Below are 27,924 nucleotides of genomic sequence, written 5' to 3' on the forward strand. Positions count from 1 at the left end.
ACAGTAGTGAGAGTCTGTGCAGTAGTGAGAGTCCGCGCAGTAGTGAACTCGGAGCCTGAGTCTGCGCAGTAGTGAGAGTCTGTGCAGTAGTGAGAGTCTGCGCAGTAGTGAGAGTCCGCGCAGTAGTGAACTCGGAGCCTGAGTCTGCTCAGTAGTGAGAGTCAGCGCAGTAGTGAACTTGGAGCCTGAGTCAGCACAGTAGTGAGAGTATGCGCAGTAGTGAGAGTCCGCGCAGTAGTGAACTCGGAGCCTGAGTCTGCGCAGTAGTGAGAGTCCGCGCAGTAGTGAGAGTCCGCGCAGCAGTGAGAGTCCGCGCAGTAGTGAACTCGGAGCCTGAGTCTGCGCAGCAGTGAGAGTCCGCGCAGTAGTGAGAGTCCGTGCAGTAGTGAACTCGGAGCCTGAGTCTGCACAGTAGTGAGAGTCTGTGCAGTAGTGAGAGTCCGCGCAGTAGTGAACTCGGAGCCTGAGTCTGCGCAGTAGTGAGAGTCCGCGCAGTAGTGAGAGTCTGCGCAGTAGTGAGAGTCCGCGCAGTAGTGAACTCGGAGCCTGAGTCTGCTCAGTAGTGAGAGTCAGCGCAGTAGTGAACTTGGAGCCTGAGTCAGCACAGTAGTGAGAGTATGCGCAGTAGTGAGAGTCCGCGCAGTAGTGAACTCGGAGCCTGAGTCTGCGCAGTAGTGAGAGTCCGCGCAGTAGTGAGAGTCCGCGCAGCAGTGAGAGTCCGCGCAGTAGTGAACTCGGAGCCTGAGTCTGCGCAGCAGTGAGAGTCCGCGCAGTAGTGAGAGTCCGTGCAGTAGTGAACTCGGAGCCTGAGTCTGCGCAGCAGTGAGAGTCCGCGCAGTAGTGAGAGTCCGCGCAGTAGTGAGAGTCTGCGCAGTAGTGAGAGTCCGCGCAGTAGTGAGAGTCTGCGCAGCAGTGAGAGTCTGCGCAGCAGTGAGAGTCTGCGCAGTAGTGAGAGTCCGCGCAGTAGTGAGAGTCTGCGCAGTAGTGAGAGTCCGCGCAGTATTGAGAGTCAGCGCAGTAGTGAACTCGGAGCCTGAGTCTGCGCAGTAGTGAGAGTCCGTGCAGTAGTGAGAGTCTGCGCAGTAGTGAAAGTCAGCGCAGTAGTGAACTCGGAGCCTGAGTCTGTGCAGTAGTGAGAGTCCGCGCAGTAGTGAGAGTCTGCGCAGTAGTGAGAGTCTGCGCAGTAGTGAGAGTCCGCGCAGTAGTGAACTCGGAGCCTGAGTCTGCACAGTAGTGAGAGTCCGCGCAGTAGTGAACTCGGAGCCTGAGTCTGCGCAGTAGTGAGAGTCCGTGCAGTAGTGAACTCGGAGCCTGAGTCAGCACAGTAGTGAGAGTCTGCGCAGTAGTGAGAGTCCGCGCAGTAGTGAACTCGGAGCCTGAGTCTGCGCAGTAGTGAGAGTCCGCGCAGTAGTGAGAGTCCGCGCAGTAGTGAGAGTCCGCGCAGTAGTGAGAGTCCGCGCAGTAGTGAACTCGGAGCCTGAGTCCGCGCAGTAGTGAGAGTCCGCGCAGTAGTGAGAGTCCGCGCAGTAGTGAGAGTCCGCGCAGTAGTGAGAGTCTGCGCAGTAGTGAGAGTCCGCGCAGTAGTGAGAGTCAGCGCAGTAGTGAACTCGGAGCCTGAGTCTGCGCAGTAGTGAGAGTCCGCGCAGTAGTGAGAGTCAGCGCAGTAGTGAACTCGGAGCCTGAGTCTGCGCAGTAGTGAGAGTCCGCACAGTAGTGAACTCGGAGCCTGAGTCTGCGCAGTAGTGAGAGTCTGTGCAGTAGTGAACTCGGAGCCTGAGTCTGCACAGTAGTGAGAGTCCGCGCAGTAGTGAGCGTGAAGTGGAGGCCCCGCCCACACTCCCACAGAAACGGTTAGTACAGTTTACTGCAGAACAACTCATTATGTCGGTGTGAAATAAACAGAGGTAGAAATTAAAGTTAAAACTCCAATCTTGAAGTTTAATTTGATTGTTTAGTTTGTCTCATGTCCCATTCGATTACAAGGAGTGGGCGGGGTTTATGAGCTATACTGCATCCAGCCACCTGGGGGAGATCTGAACGTTTTGACTTCACTTTTCTGGACTTGTGCGGCACACTTGGTATGAGCAATTGTAATCTTTGTTTTAACAATCCATTTTCAAACAATCATATGTATGTAACACTTTCACATAGTTTTTGGACTAATGAGTGCGTTGCATATGAATAATGTAACATGTTGTTTTTTTTTATTTACATACAGTATATATTTTTTAACATTTCTGTAAACCTGACAGCTGTGCTATGTGTGAGTAGATTTACACTTCACTGGTTTACTGGCACAAAAAGGCATGATAAGAGTGTGTATTAAGAGGATGTCTTTTGTATTTTCTCCTAGCAACAGATGCTTGGCGGAAACACACGACTTGCCACATATCAAGACACAAAGAGGGTTTCAAGTCAACTTCCATGGGAAGCACAAATGGGGCAACACTTAAACTAGCAATAACTCAAAATAGTTCAATATAGTTTATTATAGGTTATCTAATAGTTCTCAAAACAAAAATATTTGTGCCTCTAATACTATGGTTTGTGCCTAGGTCTTACCCGTTATCAAGTTAATAACTACTTTAAAAACGTATGACTCTCAACACTTTGGTTTACAACTAATAAATATTTAATTTGTAGCTTTCAGACTAACTCTTATGACAAAATGACGTGTCAAGTGTGATGTTTTCTGTCTTCTATGTCAGATGAAACATTTAGCCTGTAAGAAAGAAGTCAAATGCTGGTCATCACTGCTGTGTGTTTCACATCAGTCCAGCAGTGATGAGCACAACAGTGATTAAACACATTTGAGGCGTCACATGCCTGTGATGAGTGGCTCTTGTCTTTTGTTTGAGGCACAAAAGAGTTTTATTCAGACCAGCTATTGTTCTTTCACTTGACTGCCTCCCCTGCCATCTCCTACTGACTTCCTGACAGTAACTGATACCCTGAGCACACCAGAGCACAACTACCACTGTCTTCACAACAACTTTCCCACATCATGGAGAACGTCCACATCCTAATGATTCTTTGAATAGCTGTTTGGGACAGCTAACTGCCTGAGTTTTCATCTTCCTCTTTAGATTTAACTTTTCTACCCTATTAGTAACATTTTCTAGCACATATTATGTCAGATGAACATTTATTGTTATTCAGTATGTGATTATGCAACTGTTAGCAACAACAAGGGGACAGAATCGTCGATGACCCGCTAATCAGAAAAGAAGCCTCACATGCAGGACCCTTATGTCTATTCTCCCACTCTCATCAGAAAGTGATTAGATTGAGCCACTTAAAGGGTTAGTTCACCCAAAAATGAAAATTCTGTCAGTAATTACTCACCCTCATGTTGTTCCAACCCCGTAAGACTTTCGTTCATCTTCGGAACACAAATTAAGATATTTTTGATGAAATCTGAGAGCTGGATCACTCCTCCTGCAGGCTTATGGGCACCTTAACTTGCTGGCCCAGAAAATGTATTAAAAACATTGTTAATATAGTCCAAGTGACTCCAGTGGCTCAATCTTAAAGGGGTCATATAGTGGTACATGCACTTTTACAAGTTGATTGCACTGAAATGTCTGTTGGCAGTGCCTGTACACAACCATCCTATCATGATTAAAATCCATCCAGTGGTTTTGTTTTAATCTCCATATATGTTTGACCATCTATGAAATCAAGCCGTTCGATATTGTGACGTCATAAGATCGTACGCCCCTCCCGCGATTGTGATTGACAGCCGTGTTTCAACACAAGACCCGCCCTGAGCGAGCTGTGACAGCCGTCGTCATAGTAGTCCGCCATTGTTGATATGCTGGAGTAGAAAGGCGTCTAAGCGATTGTGGTGTTCTGTTCTTAGATGTAATAAGGAACACAGCAGTCATTTGGATGTTCCTAAATCTGAGCCGTTGAAGATGCAGTGGCTGAGTTTTGTTTTTGAAGCAATATGCCCAAAGGATTGACGCGGGGATTCCCTCACGGGGATTCCCCACGATCGTCCATGCTTTCATGTTTACGCGAATCATTTCACACCAGACAGCTTTACAAACGAGAAAAAACGGATCGGTACCAACGTGTTACTGCTGAACCTCCAGAAGATGTGAGTGTAATGTTTTATTAACCTTTATATTAGTATTTATATTAATCTTTGCGAAATTTGCAAACCTTGCTGCAGGCTTCACAATGAATGCGTCTAAGGTTTACACTCAGGGTACATTACGGCATGTTTTCTATGTACGACGTTCTCAATATAATTCATAATCACACGTTTATAACGAATAACATGTGGTTATTGTGTTAGATACGGTGTACCCACAGAACAGAGGGGCGGGGTGAGCAAAGCTCATTATCATTTAAAGACACATGCACTGAAACGGCGTGCTGAAAACAGAGCTGTTTTTGACCAGGTAAAATTAGTGTTTTCTTACAATACTAATGAGAATTTTTAATTAAAGTATATTACAAACTTTTAATTTAGACCCTAAAGAATCATATTAGCTTGTACAAAAATGGCATTATATGACCCCTTTAAGTTTATAAAGTGACGAGAATACTTTTTGTGCGCAAAAACAGTTTTTTTTACGTAGTGTAATAGCGTAGCACATCTGTGTTTCACGTCACCACGTATCACACATGACCAGCGTCGGCCAATAGTGAGCCTACGTGGTGACGTGCAACACAGACGCGCTACGCTATTACACTACGTAAAAAGACTCGAGGTCCAGAGAGAAGGAAATGAAAAGTGGAATAAAGTCGTTATTTTTGTTTGTTTTTGCGCACAAAAAGTATTCTCGTCGCTTTATAAACTTAAGATTGAGCCACTGGAGTCACTTGGACTATATTAACAATGTCTTTAATACATTTTCTGGGCCAGCAAGTTAAGGTGCCCATAAGCCTGCAGGAGGAGTGATCCAGCTCTCAGATTTCATCAAAAATATCTTAATTTGTGTTCCGAAGATGAACGAAAGTCTTACGGGGTTGGAACAACATGAGGGTGAGTAATTACTGACAGAATTTTCATTTTTGGGTGAACTAACCCATTAACACTCTCTGATTACCCTACGTGCCTGTCACATACCTCATGAGAATTTTACCATGACGTTTGTGTTGCTCTCTCTGTAGATACAATTCAAATTTTGTGAAATCACTCTTTTGTTATCTGAAAATTAATTTCAACACTTGACCCTCCTCAGATGTCAGGATTAGAGCGGAGTCAACAAAGGACCAGGAATACATTTGGGTCTGACTTAAAACTGATGTTTTGAGAGGGATTCCATAATGGTAGCCCTGAGAGACGAATAATAATGAATAGAGAAATCTATCACCAGAGCAGGGATTGAAGCTTACTTTTTTTTCCCCAAGGAGCAGGTCTGCTCCCAATTTGAAAAATTTAGGAGCCCATAAAGAACTTTAGGGGCGCAAAGACTAATGTCTAAAAGGATTACGAGGAAACAAAGGATACAACATTTACAAGCAAAATTATTTTACTTTGAACGTGCAGCTCTAATATTTATTTAATGAAATTATCAACTCAAGGAAATTTTAAAAAACTTAAGTTGTCTTTTGAAATGTAATAATCACATTAAAACCGTGTCAAGATTCCTGTTTTCCTGACTCGAATTTAAGACCTCCTAAAATTAAGAATTTGTTAAACCATTTAAGATACTTATAACTGAATTTAAGACTTTTTAAAGACCCGCGGTGACCTACTTTTTATTCACACATACTCCAAAATACATTTTACGGTTCACACACAGTTTCTTCCTTTCATGGAAAGAAAAGTAAAGTAATTAACTTTTTTTAAAACAGATAGTTATGGCCCTGGATTTCTAAAGTCAAAATTTTAGGTATGTTCAAATTCACAATAGCCTATCATAGTATGTTATGGTCGGTATGGTACTCACAACACAAAGGAAAATACTATAAGCATTTAATATAGATTGCTGGAGATTAAAAGCTGGAGAAAAATACAAATTCGTCAATTTAAATGCAGCACAGAATAAACCAAGAAGAACTGTGAGCCATGACAGACCCTTTGCGGACAGTCCGGATGAAACCTGGCGACCGACCAACGGAGGTGAAGAAGGGAGAGGTGGAGACCCAGCCGGAGCCTAGGCGAGCCTAGGCGAGCCAGGCGGAGCCAACGAGACTGGGCGACACCGTAGATTAGGGGTGGAACGGTACACAGAAGTCACGGTTCGGTTCATACCTCGGTTCAGACATCACGGTTCGGTACGAGTTCGGTACAATGGAGGGAAAAACAAAACAAAAATGTAGAAGGCAATTTTTTTATTGTGCATGTCTCAGGCTGTACCACCAAAGGAAAATAAATGTCTTAAGCCTTGTATTTTTTAAATAAGTTTTATTAATAAAGTAAAGGCATAGAACCAGTTTATTTGTAGAGCATTGACAATAGTTTTATATAATTAGTTTATTAATTAAATTAATAAAAAGACAAAAAGACCTTGAGATATGTTTGGTAATTGTACCTGAATGAATTTAAAATTAATTTGCTATGTTTCAGATCAATATATTTGTTTTCCTTAAAATTTTAATGAACACTAACTTTATTCTCATCTGAATTATAAATAATTTATTTCTGTATAAAATAATACTACCATTAAAAACACATATGATTTTCTTTTTTAATCAATGTAGAATGTGTAAGTTAAAAATAAACAGATTAGTGCTCTGTTTGAGGACAATAAATGAAAACCAATGCAATATGATAAATGTCCAAAAGATGGCACCCACAGTTTTAAAATGGGGTTGGATAAATATTTTTTACTTGTGTGTGTGTGCGGGTGCATGTGCATGTGCGTGTGTGTGTGCGCGCGCGTGTGTGTGTGTGTGTGTGTGTGTGTGTGTGTGTGTTTTTGGTTGGGTGACAGTTGTAGGTTACAGTTTGGCAAAAGTTTACAGTTTGACAAATGGTTTTATACAAATATAAGTAAACACTTTGCAGTTTGAATGATGTCCTGTATGAACAAAATGACGGAGTATGTTTTTATGTTTCCACTGTTCGACCGCGCCCGCAGGGAAGGTGGAGCCCGAGTGAGCTGAAGGAGTGGAGGGACGAAGTGCAGCTGCAAAGTGATACTGGGTGGCAAGAGGGAGCAGACTGGTCGACGGGCCAGAGTGCAGTGACAGGCTTGGGAGCCTGAGGTAGAGACAGAGGATCCACTTGCAAGGTGGAGCTGGCGACCGGAAGACCCAAGGAGGATCCGTGCAGCAAAGTGGACTAAACTGAGGAGATGCAGAGGAACTGAAGAGAGCCAGTGGAGACAGGGTCAAAGAACTGGCTATCTTGGGTAGAGAAGGCGGGAGAGGGAGGCTGGGTGGGACCAGCAGCGACAGGAGACTTCTGGGAATTACCTCAAAAAAACAAATAGGTACCTGACACAGCTCACCCTCAGTGATGGGCTCCATCACATGATCTTGTAGTATACTCCACTAAAACACCTTCCTCACAATGCCGTGTGGCCGTTCGCATTTTACTTCATTTTAGGCTACTTCGAATTAGCGCCAATTCGGGGGCGGGAATTGCTTGAATGGTGGGTTCATTATTATTCTTAATGAAAAAACAACAACTAAACAGTACAATGACAAACACGCTTATATTAAACAGAACTTTTATTAACAAAACAAATAAGACAGCTTTATTAACAAAACAAATAAAATAAATTATATCTGACTCCTGCTGCTGATCTGTGCTGCGACTCTCCTTCAGACAAGCAGACGTGATTAGTTTTTAATTGTAGTGTCTGTTCTCTAACTGAACTAAATTATTTTTATTACTATAAAAAAATCTAAACAGTGGGGGGCGGTGCCATGGTGGGAAAATGATGTAATCGGTGTGTGGTTGAACACCATGTAATACCGGTAACAGTATCGCAGCAAGCCTAGTCTGAAAATAAAAGTATTTTATGTTCACCAAGCCTGCATTTATTTGATCAAAGTATACAGTAAAACATTAATATTGTGAATTATTATTAATATTTAAAATAACTGTTTTATATTTTTTAAACAGAATTTATTCCTATGATGGTCAAAGTTGAATTTTCCGCATCATTCTCTTCAGTGTCACATGATCCTTCAGAAATCTTAGTATCTCTCTACTTAGTAAGGAACATTTCTTATTATTATCAATGTTGAAAACTGATTTGCTGCTTACTGTGGAAAGCGTGATACATTTCAGTATTCTTTGATGAATCGAAAGTCCAAAAGAATAGCGTTTATTTGAAATATAAATCTTTGTAGCATTCTAAAAGTCTTTACTGTCACTGTTGATCAATTTAATGTGGTTTTGCAAAATATAAGTATTAATTTCTCCAAAAGAAAAATGTCAGTGTACATGCCAGGAACTACATCTGGTGGAAAGATAGAAATTACTGAATTTGCTTGACAGAATAATAAATAAAATACATACAATTTTAATGAAAACAGCATCCTTTTTTTATTATGTAGTGCTTAAAACACTCAAGATGATGGTGTATTGTAAATAAAGGCATTGGGCTTAATTATAGCAGATGAATAAAACCGAAAACCAAAACTTTCAGTGGAAGATAAATCACATGCAATTTTTAGACTACATGATAGACAGAGATCACTGTGCATCATAGTAGTGATAATACAGTGTTGGTCTATTTGTATTCACACATATCCGAGTGTGATCTGGTCACTTCCTGGTCATTGGGAATAGTGTGTGGGTAGACATGTGGTCAGCTATAAGCACCTTAAATCCCAAACATCCCCCAAAGCACAGTCAGAGGAAGCAGCATGTCCAGACACTCTCTATGTTTCAATAATACATGTTCAACTGCTGCCCAATATTATCATACACAAAGCTGACAAACATGTATAAACTAGAATGTGATAATCCATCCAAAACAACATTCGACTAAACAGTGTTTCCACATTCACATGCAGACCAGATTATTCATTACTATCGTAATAGCAAGGAGACCATTATTTTGTTCATGTCCGATATTAACTAACTAGTCAAGAAAATAAAGTTTTGTTATTGCTGGCAATCACATATGTGGGTCTGACTTAGGAAGGTAAGATTAACTAATTATAACCTGCAGTGGAGGAAGAGAATAACTATAGTTGAGAGGATTACAGTGCACCCTCCTGCCTCTGGGTTTAAGAGATCTCCTGTGGGACATCCTACTCAGCAGAGGGTCTGACTGGCTCCCATTGATGACGTTTAAAATGATCAAGAGACACAGAGAGAAGGGACAGAGCATCCGTTATAAATCAAGTCAAAACTAAAAATAATCTTTTAATCTTAAAAGTTGATGTAAAAAAAAAAATCAGTGCTGTAATGAGAACGACTCTTAGCCTGACTACGTCAGACTTCGTACTTCCGCTCAATTTCATTTTCCTTCTGACAGCGTAATAGAGCTGGTAAGTCCCGCCCCTTCCGCTAATCCCCACTGGACCTCTAGGTTGAAAAATCGTCAATGCAAGTGAATGGGATAAAATAATTATTTTCTGATCCCGTTTGAATTTTGCCATGAATGTGAACATATGTTGTCTGTGAATTTTTTATATAACTTTTCGTGTAAAGAATGCTACAATTTAGCGGGTAGAAGTTTGATATGGTTAGACTTTGTGTGAGAGCACTTTGTGGACTACAACTCTTCGCTGCTCTCGACGCGTTTGAAACGTCAACACCACTAGCACACGGACACTAGCACACAGATCCCGCTAAACATGGCTGTGTCTTTGGTGCACTTCACCGCCTTCTTTCAGGGAGAGGACAAAATCGTTGAGGTTGGTGAAAACCACGGGTAAGTCAACTTTATGGGGTGACGTTACATAGGCGACATGTAGTCTTTCTCGTTATGTCTTTTCTACAACTGCTAGCCGAAGAATCATACCATATACTGTCAAACTCGTAACATGAAAAGTTATATAAAAAAATTCACAGACAACATATGTTCACATTCATGGCACAATTCAAACGGGACCAGAAAATAATTATTTTCTCCCATTCACTTGCATTGACGATTTTTCAACCTAGAGGTCCACTTGGGGTTTTACGGATGGGCGGGACTTACCAGCTCTATAGCTTTCCATTTTCCTCCGGCCTGAAAACAGCCGGCCAATCAACGAACAGAGGGCGGGCTGAGAGCCGTGATGACGTAGACACTGACTGTACCGTGGATGCATAGATTTACTTCACATAATCTGCAAAAGTCATTCACAGCCATGTTCACTCCGGTATTTCGCTCGATGGTTTTGTTTTCGCATCATACATGTGTTTACAGTGGAAGTTAGATGTGGCTGAGCATGCGCATAACACACGCCATAACCAAACGTTATGTGATTGGCTTACGGGTAACCAATGATTTTAAACTTCAGACAAGCACCCCCCCGCGAGAAAGAAAATGCTTTTCTATTATGCCATTCCAGACTCTGTCTACGAAGCAAAGCGAAGTAGCAGAGTTTGGTATTACCAGGCTAAACGACTCTGACTTTTCTTGAATAAAGATTTAGCTTGGATCCTCTCAATGCAAAAAAAAAAAAAAAAAAACAATGCAAAACACACACATACCATGTCACTCATGCCGTTTTCATTGACGCACGCACATGTCACTCTGAGATCACGCTGCACGCACACTCACAGAAGCATTCAGGAGCACACTGTCCCACAACTTTTATTAATAAAATACCTTCGCTACTAAATCCCTGTGTTATATTTCTCATTAGCGAAGGGGTAAAATTGCTGGTTTTTAAGTAGTTATACTCACAGCTTCATTTTTTAATAGAGAGAGATGCTGAACAGACACAAGAAAATCACACGTGCATCTCTCATCTCTTGCTCTCTCTCTCTATATAATGATTTTTAAAAAATGCTATAATTCATTCATTGAAATAAAGGCAATCTTACGCAGTATTTTATCTCTTAGTGCATTTACATGCACCCTCATCATTGTGATTATAATGGGATTTTTGCAATATTACATTTAAACTTTATCTCATGTAAAAGCAAACTTCAATCAAACTAATGCGATCAATCTCATAATCATAGTAACCATATTCAAATGAAACTATCTTTGTGCGTTTTGTCTGATTTGCTTATTAATTCCTAAATGAGCAATCATTACAGTTTAATCTAATGCCGGGGACACACTTAACGACAAGCTGAAACATTTTAAGACTGAACTGAACACACTTACAGACTTTTCAACGACTTTAGCAGATTTTAACACCGACTGAACGCAACTGTGTCTGACTCGGCGCGTTTAGGCATGATCAGTCATAAGTATCAAATTACATTTATATTAATCAGCCTTACAGTCGTTAAGTGTGTTCCCAGCTTAAGCGTTATGTTAAACAGTCTTGTGGAGTGATTCACCAAGCGTATAAGCCGCAACGCTTACACAATTGTGTTCATGCCACAGCAAGAGGTCTATTGTAATGCTGTCAGGGTACGCCATCTAAGCTACAGATATGAGAAAAGGTTAAAGTGACAGAAGCATTTGCGCTTTCAACAGGGTTACCATATGTAGCTGCATAACTCTTATTTATTTCCAGGGCAATGTTTTCATTAGCTATGCATATGTGTGCGGTTGATTTCAGCTGCACGTAGCTTCAGACCACGCTCTGTCAGTTTATTTATCGTCTCAGGCACACATAGTCATAGGCCACTAGAGTTAAGCCAGTCGGGAGGGTAGCCCAGGCACACATAGATATTAAAACATGCGATCTCATGGCTCTTAAAAAAAATGTACTTGTCCTGGCGGGGTCCAATCTCGTTCTGTCTATTTTCACATGTACAAATGCATATCTGCATGCAGCAGCTTGTTTTCTCACTCAGCAGCACGTGTATATATGTTTGTATTGTTTATTTCTTGCATTAACCTGTGCAACTGTGCAGGGTGAAAAGTTGCTTCACAAATGTATAGCAATAGTCTCTTTCAGCTGTTTCACAACTGTGCTCCAAAGTCAAAAATCTAGAGCGACTAGGAAAAAGCTGCTCAACTGGGGCATTAGCTGTACAGCCTTTAACTATATTTGGAAAAAGAGGTTTGTGATGGGGAGGGCTCTGGGCTTTGTTGGGGGGGTTATTTAATGTATGATACATGTGCAGCAGCAGCAGCATGTCTTACATGCTCACAGCAATGTCTGTGAATGTACTGCACTAGAAAGTCTCAGTAATTGCTCAGTACAGCGGCTGCAGGGTAGCAGATCTATTCCGCCAAGACCAAATATATTAACATTGCCATTTCCATTACATGCCAATTTCTCAGAAAGTTGTCATAACAGAAATGCATCACAGTGAGCATAAGACAGACTTATTTTAAATAGCTTTGAATATAAAAATCTCAGAAAACAATGGGCAGTTGCCTCTAACTGTAAAGCTCACATCAGGTCATTAGCAGTGATCTCACACAACACAGAGGAGAGTTTCCCGCCTATATTTGGACGCATGAAAATGAACCATAGTTCTGAATTGGAGGTACTAAGGCATGTTTTTAACTGGAGGAAAAGAGAACGGAATAAGACAGAGAGGTTTCTTCAGCACTAAAAAATACAGTTAAGGGTGACTGCAGCTCGAAAGACTATGAGTTCAGAGCACTGAAGCCGAATTCATCCTAAAAACAAGCACAGTTTAAAGAGATACAATAATTCTGGCTTTATTTACTCAATCTTATGTCATTCCAAATTTGTATGGCTTTTTGATTGCAATCAATGTGCTGGTCAATCTTTTTCACGCAATTACAAAAAAAAAAAACAAGGCCTGGAGCTTTCTAGCTTCATCAAATTACCTTAAAAGTGGTCCATATGACTGGTGAGCTGTAATCAAAGTACTAAAGTCATTTGAAAGCTTTGAGAAATGAACACATTTAAATGTAATTTTTACTGACAAATAATCTTCCCCTCCAGGTTAACTGCTGCAACCAAATCTGTTGGTTCAGTTTTGTGAATCAACAATTCATTGAAAAGAATGATATATACAGAAATCATGCATGCATCATGCATTCTCACAAGAAAGTCATTTAGTTAGATTTTATGCTGCCTGTTTGTAATTTTGAAGATTGACTCACTGAAACTGATACTGAAAGGGATACGGGATATGGGATATGAGGGATATGAACACATTCAGAACATTTCGTGCAATTTATTTATTTATTTTACATTATACTGTTCACATTTAAAAAAGATTTATGATGTTATTTATTGCAGCCTATAAAGAGGAAGATTGATACTAACAAACATGCATCCGGATTAGGGATAACAATCAGGAAGTAATCCATCTACAAACAAAGGTCAGTACTCGCGCTACTCAGGGTCAAAAGGCAAGGAGCCAGAACATTGTTACATGCGGGACTGCCCTAATCTTCTGCATTTTATCAATTTCAATCAGAAAATCCATTGCATGGGAAAAGCAGACACTGACACACTTTACAAAAATATATGCGTCGACAATTTTGCATGTACAAAACGTATACGCATATAAAAATGAGGTTTGATTCTTTGTGTAAGAATGTATGAGAGCTCACTCTCACTTTCAGTTAACTTCTACTTAAATGCAAGAAGACCTAAACAGGAAGTCCTGCCCCAAATTCACACCATTAGTTGAGCCAGAAGTTATTTTGTCCAAATGACCTGGTGGGGGGATGTTTGGCTCGAGGTCATGGTGCAAAGGATTCTGGAGTTGCAAAGGTTGAAATTACTCTGAATCATCCCTTTAACACTGAAAAAAATGACACACATCCCTTTTAAGGATAAGGAAGATGATTAATAGAATAAATTATTTAAAAAATCTTTGGGTTAATGCGTTCCTATGGAGCTAAAAAGGTAACACATAGCAATACGGTTCAATTTGTTAACATTAGTTAACTACATTAGATAACATGAATCAACAATGAAAAATACTTCTGAAGCATTTAGTTTAATTAAAATTTTAGTTAATGTTAGTTTAATATATTATTAAAACCAAAAGTTGTGTCTGTATATATATTTTTTTTTTATTAACTAACATTAACAAAGATTAATATATATTGCATAATGCATTAACCAATGTTAACTAATGGGACCAAATTATAAAGTGTATTGTAAAACATGTTTTTGATAAAGGGAATTCAGAGGATAAATTGAAAGCCCAGAAATGGTAAGTCAGGTGAGCTCTGGGTCGACATAACTGTCAAGTTCTTGATTCTGCTTGGTTGCACTTGAGTTTCCATTAGGAGCTGAATACGTTTCAGATTAAGGTCAATAACCGAGTTTGTGCAGAGTCAGCACAGTAAACTGCACTAAAACCTCAGCAGATTTATGTACAAGAATAATTCAGCCAAAACAGTGTCATTATTTACTCACCCTCATGTCGTTCCAAACCCTTATGCTATTATGTCTGCAGTGGCACACAGTCAAAATCAAATCAAACTGTCTTTCAAAGCAAACACAGCATCAAACGTCAATAGTTCTCAAGTGTCAAGTAACCAGAAATAATGATGTCAAACCTGTACACTATAGGGGCCGTATTTAATTTGAAACCTGCAGTGGAGGTGAAGGTAAAGTTGTAAAATAAAATATATAGAGCACAAATCATAGGAACTACTTTTTGGAGATTGACAACCCTGTTTACTATAAGCCAGTGTCTTTGTATGGAAACATTCTGTGTGAAGACTCTTTTGAAGATCACTTTTGTGTGTCCCACTGAAAAATAAAGACATAAAACCGAATGAAGGTTTAAATTGTCATAATGGTGAGTAAATGACAATAAAAAATTAAACCCACTTTTTTATTTACTTTGAACAAGTCTATATGGCCACTGCACGGTTTTAAGGCAAAATTTTCCTTATATGACCTTGGAATCATCGTGTACTTTTTCAGCCTCTCCCTCGCTTAAGTGATCCCTTTCACCTCCTCTCTTCCTCCTCATTCTCCCTTTCAGCTATCACATCATTAGAGAGCATTCAAAGTCCTGGCATCCAAATCAACAGAAACGCCTCCTAAGTGATCCTCCCTTGGGCGTATAATACCTCACCATTAGATATCTCAAAGACACACATACTTCCCTCCTTCAGCGGCTCACGTCAGGCAATCGTGACCCATTTGGATGGTTATTACTTACACGCAGGGGCCCTAGCCCTGTCTGTCCAAACACACTCATCCGCTGGCTAGGCAGCTCTGGATATCTGTTCTGACAAAGTAGAGTCAGCAGCAGCCTTGGCTTTTAGCTGTGAGTCTATGTGTGTGTGTGTGTGTGTGTGTGTGTGTGTGTGTGTGTGTGTGTGTGTGTGTGTGTGTGTGTGTGTGTGTGTGGCTCTGTGAAGGAGCCCTCAGCATTAATGTGAACTGATGGCTCTTTGGCAAGCGCTTACTGAGTGGTTTGAGGATGCTGTTGCTGGCCTCCTCATTGTTCTCTGCGTCTGACCTGTCCGAAGTGTTCTCAGTCACTTTCTCCTTTTTGTCCTTGTGACTGGTGCGCCGGCGATGACGTCTCCGTCGACGGTAGCTCTTAGGCACATGCACACCGATGTATATGGTGTGGTGACCTGAGAGAGTAAAATTGAGAAGATAAGTCAGGCTATTTAGATCACATGACATCACCCAAACCTAAGAAACACAAAAAGACTCCAGAAAACAATTGCTCTTCAGCAGAAGAACACTGCAAAACAAACAAACAAACAAAAAAATCATTATTTTTGTCTTGTTTTCCAGTAAAACAAAATATGGACCACAAACATGTGAACGTTAGTGTAAATTGCCTTGGAAATTAAAACAATAAAATTGTTTAAAAACTTCTGCATGAACCTTTTTTGTTTTGTGATTTATGGTCAAAACAAGAAAAAAAATGTGACAATTCAAATATATTCTTTATAAAAAAAGTCTTTGTATTTCAGATATTTTACATACTTATTTTCAACAACTATGATTTTAAAACAGCAGCAGTTATCAAATGATGATTGAACAACGAAGAAGTTGTTAACTGGGTTTAAATCCAGACACAGTGAGGTGAGAGCACTTTTGGTATTTTAAAGAAATAAGCAGGTGCCTGGATGATGGAATGATGCTGTGCATTTCCTTTAGAGAATCGCGTGCTAACGCATCCCAGGCAAAATGTGCAAAAACAACGCTATCAGTGGCTGCAGCTCGTTCTGAGTTAATTCCCCTCAGTACATCAAAAAAGCACTTGATGACGTAGATAAACACTTACAGAATTAATTGACTCAGCCAAGTCAAGTAAATACAATAATGCCAGTCCTAACATTGTTGTTGTCATAAGATAAACATCTCCCTTCTGTCAAGATAACACAAGCCAAGTGACCATCCCACATCTATACACTTAAACATCTGTTAGATAAATAAAGTGTAGTGTCACTGAGGTCAGGAGCTGAATGCCGACCCTTTCCTTGCGGCCCATTGGTTACGGCATACAGTATGACGAAACCGGAGTAAAGACATAAATAAATGGCGTGACTTCCTCAACGCAATTTATGCAGGAAATTGTGGATTTCACCGGAGGGGTTTGCAGCAGACTGTCAAACTAAATATTTTGGCTGGAACAGCTAGCAGGTAGTGCGGAACGTCCAATGTTTAGATCCATATCATACAGACACTTTCCATGTCTCTCCCCCAGTCACATAAATTACATCTGTTAAAACAACATCCCACACTTTGTTACTATGTGTAACTTATTGAAATATTCTGTAATGCATCTCTAACTAGACCAGTGACATCAGTGCAGATCTGCAAACCAGACCTGATACATTCTATCCCTGAATTGTAAACTTTTTCAGGCTAGTGCTACAACTAAACTGAGATGTTTAATTAATCTGGCATCTAACATGGCATAAGTTGTAAAAAAACAATTTATATTAAAGTATGCTGTGCATCTATAATTAAACCAAAAGTAAATGCATGTCAATATTAGTTAGAAAGATCTTACGAAAAGCCAGTGTTCTGCAACCTCTGACTCCATAATAAACTGCTATACTTAAAGGAACCGTATGTAAGAAATGTATTTCAATTAATCATAAAATGGCCCTGATATGTTACTAGACATTAAGAAATCATGTTCATTTCAAATACTTATATCACTGACAACAGTAGTCCGGCCAGGATATTGTCATTTAAAAGTGAAGTTGCAGCCCTCAACTGATGTTGATGTTGTCATGTTGTGTTTTGGCCTGATGTCCCACCCTCCACCTATCTACCAATCACGAAGTCAGTAGTGTTTCGGCATCCGGGTTGCCAGCTCTGCTCTAGTTACACATGCCAACCCTCCCGATTTTTCTGGGAGAGTCCAGAATTTCAAAGCCCCTCCCGAAAATCTCCCGGACCGACCTTTCTCCCGAATTTCTCCCGATTTCCATCCGGACAACAATAATGCTACACCATCCGCTACACCATCCGTCACACCATCCGTTAAAATGAAGTTAATTTGGCCAGCGCTCATACCTGTGTTTACATCCTGTTTACAGCGCTAAAGCACGTCTCAAATGAAGGTTTTATACACCAATTAAAAGTATGACAACAAAATGTCATAAAACTAAGTCAAAGTCATATTCATGTCATGTAGGATTTATTCAGGTGCATCTGTACTTGTTTATCCACAGCCAATTACAAGGCTGTCTTTACATCTTCAGCCCAGCTGTAGTGCCACAGGTCACATAGTGATCATGATTCACCCCATCAGAGAGACTAATAGACCACCACAGTGATTTACAAGCCTCATGACATAATCAAGCATGACGAGGTTAAACGCAGGACAATCACCGCCATAAGGCGACAGATGAAGCCACTGGAAGCAGTGGCAACATGTCCCACACTTCGTTCACACTACCACCATTTTGCATGTTGTGAGTGGCCGGCGGTAAAGTCACTAGTGGGCGTTCCCACTGAATTAACTCCTATTGGTTGTCGCTCCAAAAAGTCCCTCTTCATTTGCATAAAGTTCAACATATCTCAACTTTGTCGCTACGCTGGACATGCCTACATCCTGTCGCCAACTGTTGCTCATGTCGTCGGAAATCACCAGCTCTCCACTGAAATGAATCGGATCGTGTCGCTTTATCGCTGGTAGTGTGAATGCATCTTTAAATTGTTTTTATTTTCTGCATCGAAATTTGATCTAAAATTACTTACTTTCCGATGAGTCGAAAAAAAAGTTTTGCAAATAAATTAATACATTTTATGCAATAAGAAAGGTACATGATGTTTAAACAGAAAAGAAAGTGTATCCTGAATTTAAGTGGAGATTTCTTCTAAAACAGTTGTTCTTTATTATATGAATTTGACTCAATCGTTATGACTGCAACTGTTTTTATGATCTTATAATGATTTTCTTCTTCTGAAACAGACAAATTCTACATTAAACCTGCACGTTTTTGTGCACCTGCATTTGATAATAGTCAAAACTGTCTCCAGGACTTTGAACTACGGTCCTCTAAGGCCCTGACAAATATCAAACAAAGCAAAATGACAATGATTATCCACTGAACCTAAACACAAAGATCTGTTTGTATTTGTAAAACATCACCCATTCTAATAAATTATGCAGAGTGTGTTTAAACTGGATTCACAGCCCTGCTGTCTCTTTTCTTACAGCATAATACACTCTCACAGTCAGCGAAAGATTACTGCATTTGGATGCAGTCCAAATTGTCTTTCCAAATGTGACATGCATTTGTAATTATTGAGTGTGTTAATCTCATGTTTTCATCTTATTCTTATCTTATCTCATTACCAATATGTGTAACTTCATTAGTACGTTCACAATAGATCATATTTAATGTTACAATATAATTGGTCACAATGTCATAGTATGAATTACTTTTTATTACTGTGAAATTTTTTTTATAGTATGATTTACAAATTATTTTGCAAAAAAGGTCATCAATTATACAAAAAGCCTTTTGATAAATAAAAAAATCTAATGATATTTTATTTTTGGTGCATCATGGGTATAAATCATGTAGGTTGAGGAAGTGACTTAATTATGTGCCTGTTTGTCTTAAGTTAAGAATCAGCCAAAATGGTCCACTCCAGGGAACATTCAGCATCTTTTCTGCAAACATTCTGGAAAATGATTGTAAATTGTAGACATTTTGCTTTTTTCTTTGCTTGTTTTAAACAAACAAACAAACAAATGGTGCAGAAAGATCATCGAGAACCATTTAGGAATAGGGATCCCACCTATGCTGGGATGGGCGGGAGCAAATAAGGAAAAGGGAGTAAGAGCAAGGACTAATAGAAGGAAAGGGAGAGGTAAGAGGGAGGGAGGAACCACACATTGTCGAGCCAGCTTTGTGCCAAGCTTCCTGTTCTTTCGGAGGGACCCTTTTCTATGAGACCATAGAAAGAGAGCTGAATTGGAGTGGCACGCAATTCGTCACCGGATAAAGCGTATTCCCTGATTCTGGCTGGGACATTATGGACTTCAACATCTGAGCACCTTGTGTTACCGCAGTAACAGAGCTGTTGAGATGGAGGGTACAAGTACAGAAGATAGCGACACGCTACTGTGCATGCTAATATAGATGCTAATAAAGCTTTAGGCTATATCTAAAAGAACTGCGACATAGGCTCTTTGTTTAACAGGCACATGTTGTTATAGTTTTGGGGATTTCTAAGACTAATGTTTCTTCTTTCAACAGTAAAGTTTGGGGTCAGTAAGATTTTTTAAATAAAATGTTAATAAAATGAATACTCCATCCAATTCCCATTTAAACAGCAGTAATAGTACTTACATTTAAATAGTAGAAGTGTCCCTCAAAGATATGAAAAATGCAATTGTAATACAAAGTTTCTCTGGTTATGTTTAGAATAGCATACTGACATATACTAGTATGAAAATATTCAGTATGCAAAGATGACCTACTACATTTTAAAATGAACAGCGTACAACAGAACATGCAGAGTGAAATACTGTATCCTACAATCCAATGTGCTTGACTTGACCTTCTATTTCCATTGTGACAAAATAAATAAGTATGTTGTACGTATATATATATATATATATATATATATATATATATATATATATATATATATATATATATATATATAATTCAGTCTCATTCTAACTCTGATTCAAGTTGTCTGACTTACAGTAGATAGATTCAAAAATGTATTCAAAAATAAATTGTGTCCAAGTGCCTTCCTAAACATGCTCCTAAACTACACTCTGATTAACAACACACGCTAACACTCATTTAAATCTATCTTTGGACCGGAAGGAAACTGACAGGGTAAACAAAAGAAATCACCTGGTATTTGTGCCCTACATCTTCATCACCTTAAAGTAAACACTAAACGTTCCACTCAAATCAAACTGTATCAAAGCAAAACCAAATGACTCTTTCACACTTAGAACATATTCTTTGTTCCAAACTTTGAAAAACAACAAATTAAACAAAGAAAATAAGTGACTTTAGACTAACAATGAGGTACTTACCTTCGACCTCTTCCTGATCACACAAGTGCTTGAGAAGCGAGGCCCCTCTGTCCAGCACGGCCTCATCCTCCACCCTATAGTAGTAAAAGAGGAAGAAAGACTGCTCACATTTATCTTCTAAAGACAGCGTGGAGCCGTAGCAACGCGGTTCATTCACTTGCAGTGTGTTTCTGCTAGTACTAGCCATTTTCCCAGGTTAGCAGGTACCGCTAACAAGGGGGAAGTCTTTGGTTCTGGATCCAGCCCTGGTTAGTAGATGTGTGGTATAACTTACGAGACACAGTCCTGTTCTGAGGCTGCTGCCCTTGAGGGTACGCAGGAGCGGTCAGGTAGACATTGGGAGGGTAATCCCGTCTATGGGGGATGGGGCGGGCTGGGCAGCCTAGTAAGATGCTAATTGAGTCTGATGTCCAGGAGGTGTGAGCCAGGCTGCCACACACAGATTTCAGATCAGCTAAAGAGCGATACTAATGCTAATACAACAAGCTACACGTGGGTGGAATAAACACTGAGCATGAACACAAACACTGTTTATGACAATCGGATTTCTCCATCTGGTCTATTATACTCAAAAGCGATCCACGAAGCATACACACGCACATTAACAAAAGGCTGGAGTAATATCACATGGTTATGGGGCATTATTATTCGCCCTTCTGGCATTAAGTCAATAATGAAATATCCTTATCAGTCCTGAGATGGGAAACTTTACAAACAATCAATGTTTACTGTATTTCTCTGGAAAATAAATCACACTTGACTGTAAGTCACGCCAGGTCAAATTTGCATGGTTGAGATTCCATCAGTATACGTTACATTTTACTACATTTAAAAATAATGTAAAAATTGTGAGTTATATTCAGAAAAATACAGTAGTATTTGTTAGCAAATAATGCATTTTATAAATAAAATAAAATAAAATACAAAAATAAAATAATACAAATAATTTAAAATAAAATAGATGCATGTCTAAGCATACCAAAAACATACAGCAAAACTCTAACAAATTTGTCCAATACACTGGATGTTTGGAATAAGGAGGATGAATATCCATAATAGTGATGGGGACGAGACCGCCTATGCCGAGTCCGAGTCAAGACCGAGTCTTTGAAGGGTCGAGTCCGAGTCGAGACCGAGTCCGTTGGTTTTCAAATTCAGTCGAGTCCGAGTCAAGACCTAGTCTTTGAGGAAGCAAGTCCGAGTCGAGACTGAGTCTTTAGGAGTCGAGACCAAGACCATAAAAAACATGTCAGTTTTCATATTCATGATTTAATATCACCCTAGTTAATAATCAACAGTTAGGCCTACAGACTAAGCTAGATTGGGAATTGTTTAGAGGAGCAGTCTTAACGTCTTAATATGGACTATGCTTTTACTATCATTAAAAAAATCCCTACCACATGCATCATCTTCTGCCTATTTTTCTAAACTGCTTCAACAGTGCTGCTCTGTCTTCAACATGTTAAGCCCACCCTGACTTTTTTAATCATAGTTAGGACATGCAGAGAAAATAAAAATTTTCTAGTGGTATGTATTCTAGTGATGGGGACGAGACCGCCTATGCCAAGTCCAAGTCAAGACCGAGTCTTTGAAGGGTCGAGTCCGAGTCAAGACCGAGTCTTTGAAGGGTCGAGTCCGAGTCAAGACCGAGTCTTTGAAGGGTCGAGTCCGAGTCAAGACCGAGTTTTTAAAGGAACAAGTCCGAGTCGAGTCCGAGAAAGCAGATATCGGTCTCGAGACCGGACTCGTACTACATCACTAATCCATAACACTGCCGAAATGTACTCATTTCCTGATTGACATCTTTCAATAAGAGTATGCTATTCCATTCAGATTTTTTTAATGAAGTGAAGTCAGTTATATCACTAGATTTGAGCTAAAACAATTTTAAACCAACAAATACACAAGATGTTCAAAATGTAGAATAACATTTACATCTTTCTATAATAATAAGATGATTCTTGTTAGTCAGTTCTGAATGGACTGATGTAGGGCATGAAGCAGTTGTTAGCAAACTTTCATCCGACCTGATCTGGCTAAAACTAGTGGTACTTCTCATTTCTTATTTGTGCATTCTCTTTTTATTTAAAAAAAGAAATCAAAATCTTTCCTTTTCTTTTAATCCTCCCTTATCGGGAGCTTACCCCTATGATTCACAATTCTTCCATGTACAATAACACTAATTTGAATATTAACACATCAAAGGAATGTCTTTTTTGAGACGTCATTACACTCTGCATGTAAAAGGTATGCTGTAAACTCTATGTGGTGTGCTTTACAATTGCATCTTGAGGACAATGTAGCCATTTGTCCACTATAGGGACAAAGATTTTTGCTCCTAGCGAGGTGTGACTGCTATTTGTCACTTTAGGAAGAAGTCCAGACTGAAACAATTCAGGCACTGACATTTCTCTAAGGTAAGGTAAGACTAAAGGTGAGCAGAAAATGGATAGGATGTTATTTGTTCTGATCACAATCATCTTTTCAGGTTTGAAAATGTGCATTCTAAAATCCATTAAAACCTTCCTTTTTTTTCCTTTTCTTTTTTTGCCTGGAGAACACACTCAGATAATGATTTCCTCTGTGGGCTCCTTACAACATGAATTGTCACTGAATGTTTACAAAACCATAAAAACAAACCAAAATGTAAACAAACAGGAAGGATAGAGCTTATTCCTCTGATAAGAGCACAGAGCTCCCTGAGAGCCCAGTGTCACTGCATATCTCGACTAGATGCAATCAGGCATGCTGAAAAGATGCCAAGTTTAGCCACTCAATTCAGTAACCCAGGCTCATTGAAAAAAGCGTGCCTGTGGTGACATTTCTGCACAATGATATCACATTGCTTCTTGCATGTTTCAGTGAAATGCCAAATGAGTGGCGCTAGAAGTGTGTTCAGTTTTATCTTTGCTTTATTTTGTTGGTTGTCTAATGAAATGAAATGTCCTGTGAGTGGTGGCACATCGAGAGGATTATGTGATACAAGCGCAAACGTGTATCAGTTTAGAAATCATGCACTAAAGTATTTTAAGATAATGAAGTATTACGCAAGGAACCGCACGAAAATAAGTCTTTGTTAATCGATAATCTGCCCCTGTATTCATAATTTGTTTTAAAGTCACCATGAGGTCAAGATGGACGAATCTTATTTTTAATGGAATATTGTGGTGTTTATTATAAATGATTTATCCGTGCGTATCATTATTTTTGACTAAATTCATGTGCCTTAATCTTTACTCAAAATAACTTCTCCTTCCTCTTGCAGCGACATCTTTTCTATTCTTTGATGACTTGTTAACTGGTGCGGGGGCGGGATCAACCTGTCACTCACATGACATCACAGCTATTGCAAACCACAACCATGCAACAATCTAATCAGTTCCCCATGGACAAAATCATGTCCCACCCTAAAAAATTTTCTCATACATGAAGCCATTTCACTGGGATATGTGTCACAATAGGGAATAAAAGACTCTTCATGCTGACTTTAAAAGGAATTGTTAGCATGTTACTGCCTCTAGTGTTCATTTCAGCTAGAAACTGCAATGAATTGCATGTATAGGTACATTTTTTGGAGTTTTGCAAAAATGTAGATAGAGGCACGTTTTTCCAATGAGCCTAGGTGACAGTCTACAGCAGGTCAAGCTATAAGTCACCCAAAGGGCCATTTAACTTTTATAAAAGTTAAAAGCTAACAGTTAATAATGCACTAACGACCATTTAAAAAACTATATCACAAGGTCTGTGGGGGTTTTACAATTATACATGTTGTTAAACAATAACTATATACGGTAGGTTAACTGTGACCCAAACAAGGTGTAAATTATTGTATAGCACTTGGTTATCCGTGACGTGATATAATACTAGACGACTGGTTAAAAGGTCAATGAATAATGGCTAACACAGAGCTTGTGGACATGACTGTCTCTTTGTAACAGCTAGACTTTACACACAGCATGGTTAATACTGTTAATAGCAACCATCAACAATACCAGCTTTATAGACAGTGTCAAAAATGATAACCCGTATTATAAATCACAGACTTCTACAAAACAATCCTGTTTACAGTAATCTTACTTGTATTGAATGTACAAATTGTGGGGGAAAAAAGAGGCAAAGGTAGGCTCTCGATTAACCCAGGGTTTGTTAAAAGGTACAAAAATGCAAAAAAGTCTGCACTCTAATACTTTATTTGTTACAAACAGGAGATAAAGAATACATACGTTTGTATATTCTTTATCTCCTGTTTGTAACAAATAATTCTTAGAGTGCAGACTTTTTTGCATTTTTTAACAAACCCTGGGTTAATCGAGAGCCTACCTTTGCCTCTAAGATAATTTTTATGTATTTTTTACATGTACTTTTGTCTCAGCACCAAATTAGCAGGGAGAGCACGGTGAGTGTTTTGATTTGTCAAAAGGGAAAATATTCATTGGAAAATTTTACTTTTGTCAACCATTATGGGAAGAAGGCACACACACAAAAAAAAAAAAAAAAAAATGAAAGATCCGCATTGAAACTTTGAACATCACACTCTGTCCCATCAGATTAAAACTGTCCCTCTTCCTCCCCCAATCTTCATTGCCACCTATGGAACAGATATAGACACAGCATGCACACAGTGCTCCTTCACATGAGATGAGTTCACCTCACGTTTCCTTAAAAACACTTTAGTGTCAATTGGGTAAAGTATCATCTCAAGCATTGCTGTCTTGGGCAACTGACGACTGACCAGAATTAAGAACATATTTAAAAGTCTTTGAAGGTAAATACATGGGAAATAGTATAGCATAATAAACTACACCCACACTTAACAATATAAGCAAGACTGGTAAGTGGTAACAGAATATTTTTAACTATTTATAAATATGGCCAATATTCCCATAAAGGCAAATGAAATCAATTAGTTCTCTTTTTTTTAAGTGATTTCTTTAGTGTTTTATGGATAACAGTTTGGATTACATATCTGGCCTCAAATGAGAGAATAATTCTCCAATATTTTTAGCTTCTGTGTGATATTGTATCGCTGATTTTTGAGAACTGGGACACAGCAGACTACAAAGGAGAAAAAATATAGGTATAAATAGGTTTAGGCCTACATATTAACAGATTGTGTTGGATGTATCTGCTGAACATGAAAAGCATTGACCTGAGTTTGGTTGTAGGGCTATTGCATGTTTATTATTGGTTCACATGAATCAATCAATCAATCAATCAAGCCGACTTTAGTTCCAATCGAACTGTTATTAGTTCGATTGGAACTAATAATGTTTTCTACAGCTGAATCTTAATGTTTTGACAGCTGAAGGTGTTGATAAATTAGCCACATTTTGCATAACATATTAAATGCAGTAGCCAACTTGTTCTGATAAAGTTAGTTACTAATAACTTAAAATGAGGGACATTACTAATACAATATCCAACAGAATGTCTTCATAATTTGTATGATTGAGTTGACCAATAGAGACAATGGTAGAAATCATTAATACTGTACAAATGCAATTACTCCAAACTGCAACAATAACAAAAACACTATAAAGCTAAACAGAGCTTGTGATGTTGAACTTGCAGCAGATTAGATATGGAAAGAGGACCTTCAGAATGGCTATAGCCTAGATTCATTTTAGAAAGGTTTTCGTGCATTGCCTATGACGGTGCTGGACGTGAAAACGTATAATGATAAAGTTGTGTGGTTTGTTTTGTCCCATGTGTGGAGACTCATTCATATAAACAGTTTACAGTGTTTGTTATTGTATATGGGGCTTTCAGATGCTATTCTTCTGCTATGAATTGGATGAGACTTGTTAACTGAACTGTAACCCGAATCACAGAACCGGTTAATATAGAAACAGTTTTCGGGATTTCTTACCTCTTCCCGGCGCTCATTTTGTGAAGTTGAATAGCTGATAGTTTATCCCAGTGGTTTGGTGTTTCAGTCCAGCGCGATCAATAGAAACACTGCAACGGCAAACGTGTCAACTGTCCGGTTACTGGGCGCTCTCAAAACATTGACAACACTGGTTTTAATTACTCCTTAGAAGAACTTTTTCTAATAGCAAGAAGAACAAAAAAGTGACAAAGAAAAGAACATTAAAAATACCTCCAGTTCTGTCTGAATGTGCCCCGCCGCATGTGACAGACGCGCGTCTGCTGAAGCAGCAGAACAACTGGACGCTTCAAAATGCGCGTTTCATTTATTACTAGCCGCTGCCAGTCACGTCACAGCACGAGTGGGGTGGGAGGTCAAGAAGTTTACCTTGGGTAAGATGAGACTAACACATATTTCTCTGAGAAGACGGCAATTCACTACCGTAAGAAGACGAATGAATATGGTACACGCCTCAGCGACATAAGAAACCCGCGTGTCTAGTTTAATGTGCGCTCAAGTGATCAACGGATTCAAAGTGGACCCGGAGTTTGGCGGAGGGAGGAAAGAAAGCAGGTAGCCTACTTCGTGAGCGCGCGCGCGCGCACCTTGTGGCTACTTCACGTTCACGTGAGACACAGCGACACCTTCTGAAGAAATCTCACACAGTTACTCAGGTAAGTCAAAATACACGTTAGGTAAAACGTGCGAAATGTTTTCATGTTAAAGTTATAATGTAGGCTTATTTGAATGCACTTTTCTTAATAAGATTTATTGAAAGATGGATATTTTATTTTATTTTGTTATAGCCTAGGCTATTAATCGTTATGTTATGTTATGTTATGTTATGTTATGTTATGTTATGTTATGTTATGTTATGTTATGTTATATGTTTTGTTAGGTTAGGTTTCATTTCAGTTGGATGAAACAGAAACCAAACAGAACATGCTACTTAGACACATACACATTTACACACAAACACTCTAGTATTAAATGCTCAGTCGGAGAGCCTCTCTCTCTGAAGGTCAGCCATTCTTTTGTTCTCCCCGGTAGGAATAATAGCCATATGTGCAAAGGGAGTTAGAGGATGGTAGGCAAAAATAATGGTTGAATTTTTTTTTTTTATAACAGTCATATTTAAATATTTACTTTCTTTACACACACTCTCTGTTTGTTTGTTTGTTTGTTTGTTTGTTTGTTTGTTTGTTTGTTTGTTTGTTTTTTGTCTGAATCACAGAACAGGCAGAACACTTAATTGAATACTGCGGGTGAATGAAACTTTGATGGTGGTGGAAAGTAGCCTAACGGATAACTATTAATAATAGCTGTTTTTTTATATATATTTGCGCTTTTGAGATTTGAACCGTAGCTGAACCTTTAGCTGAAATAATCATTTAGAAATATCAATAGTTTTCTTTTAGAATAAATTTGATTTAATGATTTAAAGGTCTCCTACATAAGCTGCGTGGAGAATAGATGAATTCAAAGATCTTATTTTCAGAGCGTAATGAAAATTGTCAGCATTACAATTTATACCATTTATGTTTTTGAATTAGAAGAATTTATGTTGCTTTCATAGAGATGCTCATTTTGTAGTCCTATAAAACTCAGAAGAGATTTAGCATTTTCTAGCCTTGAG

At 39.1% G+C, this 27,924-nt stretch overlaps 1 protein-coding gene across 3 annotated transcripts in view; it reads right to left on the reverse strand.

Annotated features, from left to right (window-relative positions):
• Positions 1–26,917, reverse strand: part of slc4a4a (solute carrier family 4 member 4a) — a gene marked incomplete at its 5' end in the record, with an annotated part of 66,124 nt that extends 39,207 nt beyond the window's left edge. For 2 of the 3 annotated variants that reach the window (XM_081367079.1, XM_081367078.1), the window contains 4 exons: positions 15,342–15,515; positions 20,420–20,493; positions 26,289–26,377; positions 26,520–26,917. In XM_081367079.1, the coding sequence (XP_081223205.1) occupies positions 15,342–15,515; positions 20,420–20,493; positions 26,289–26,305 (265 nt within the window). Of the gene's footprint in view, positions 1–15,341; positions 15,516–20,419; positions 20,607–26,288; positions 26,378–26,519 lie in introns of those variants that run through there. The other variant, XM_081367077.1, reaches the window with a different exon arrangement.
• Positions 26,918–27,924: the final 1,007 nt, after the last annotated feature.

Source organism: Scardinius erythrophthalmus, assembly GCF_964197995.2.
Source record: "Scardinius erythrophthalmus genome assembly, chromosome: 5".
In the NCBI taxonomy this organism is placed as follows: domain Eukaryota; kingdom Metazoa; phylum Chordata; class Actinopteri; order Cypriniformes; family Leuciscidae; genus Scardinius; species Scardinius erythrophthalmus.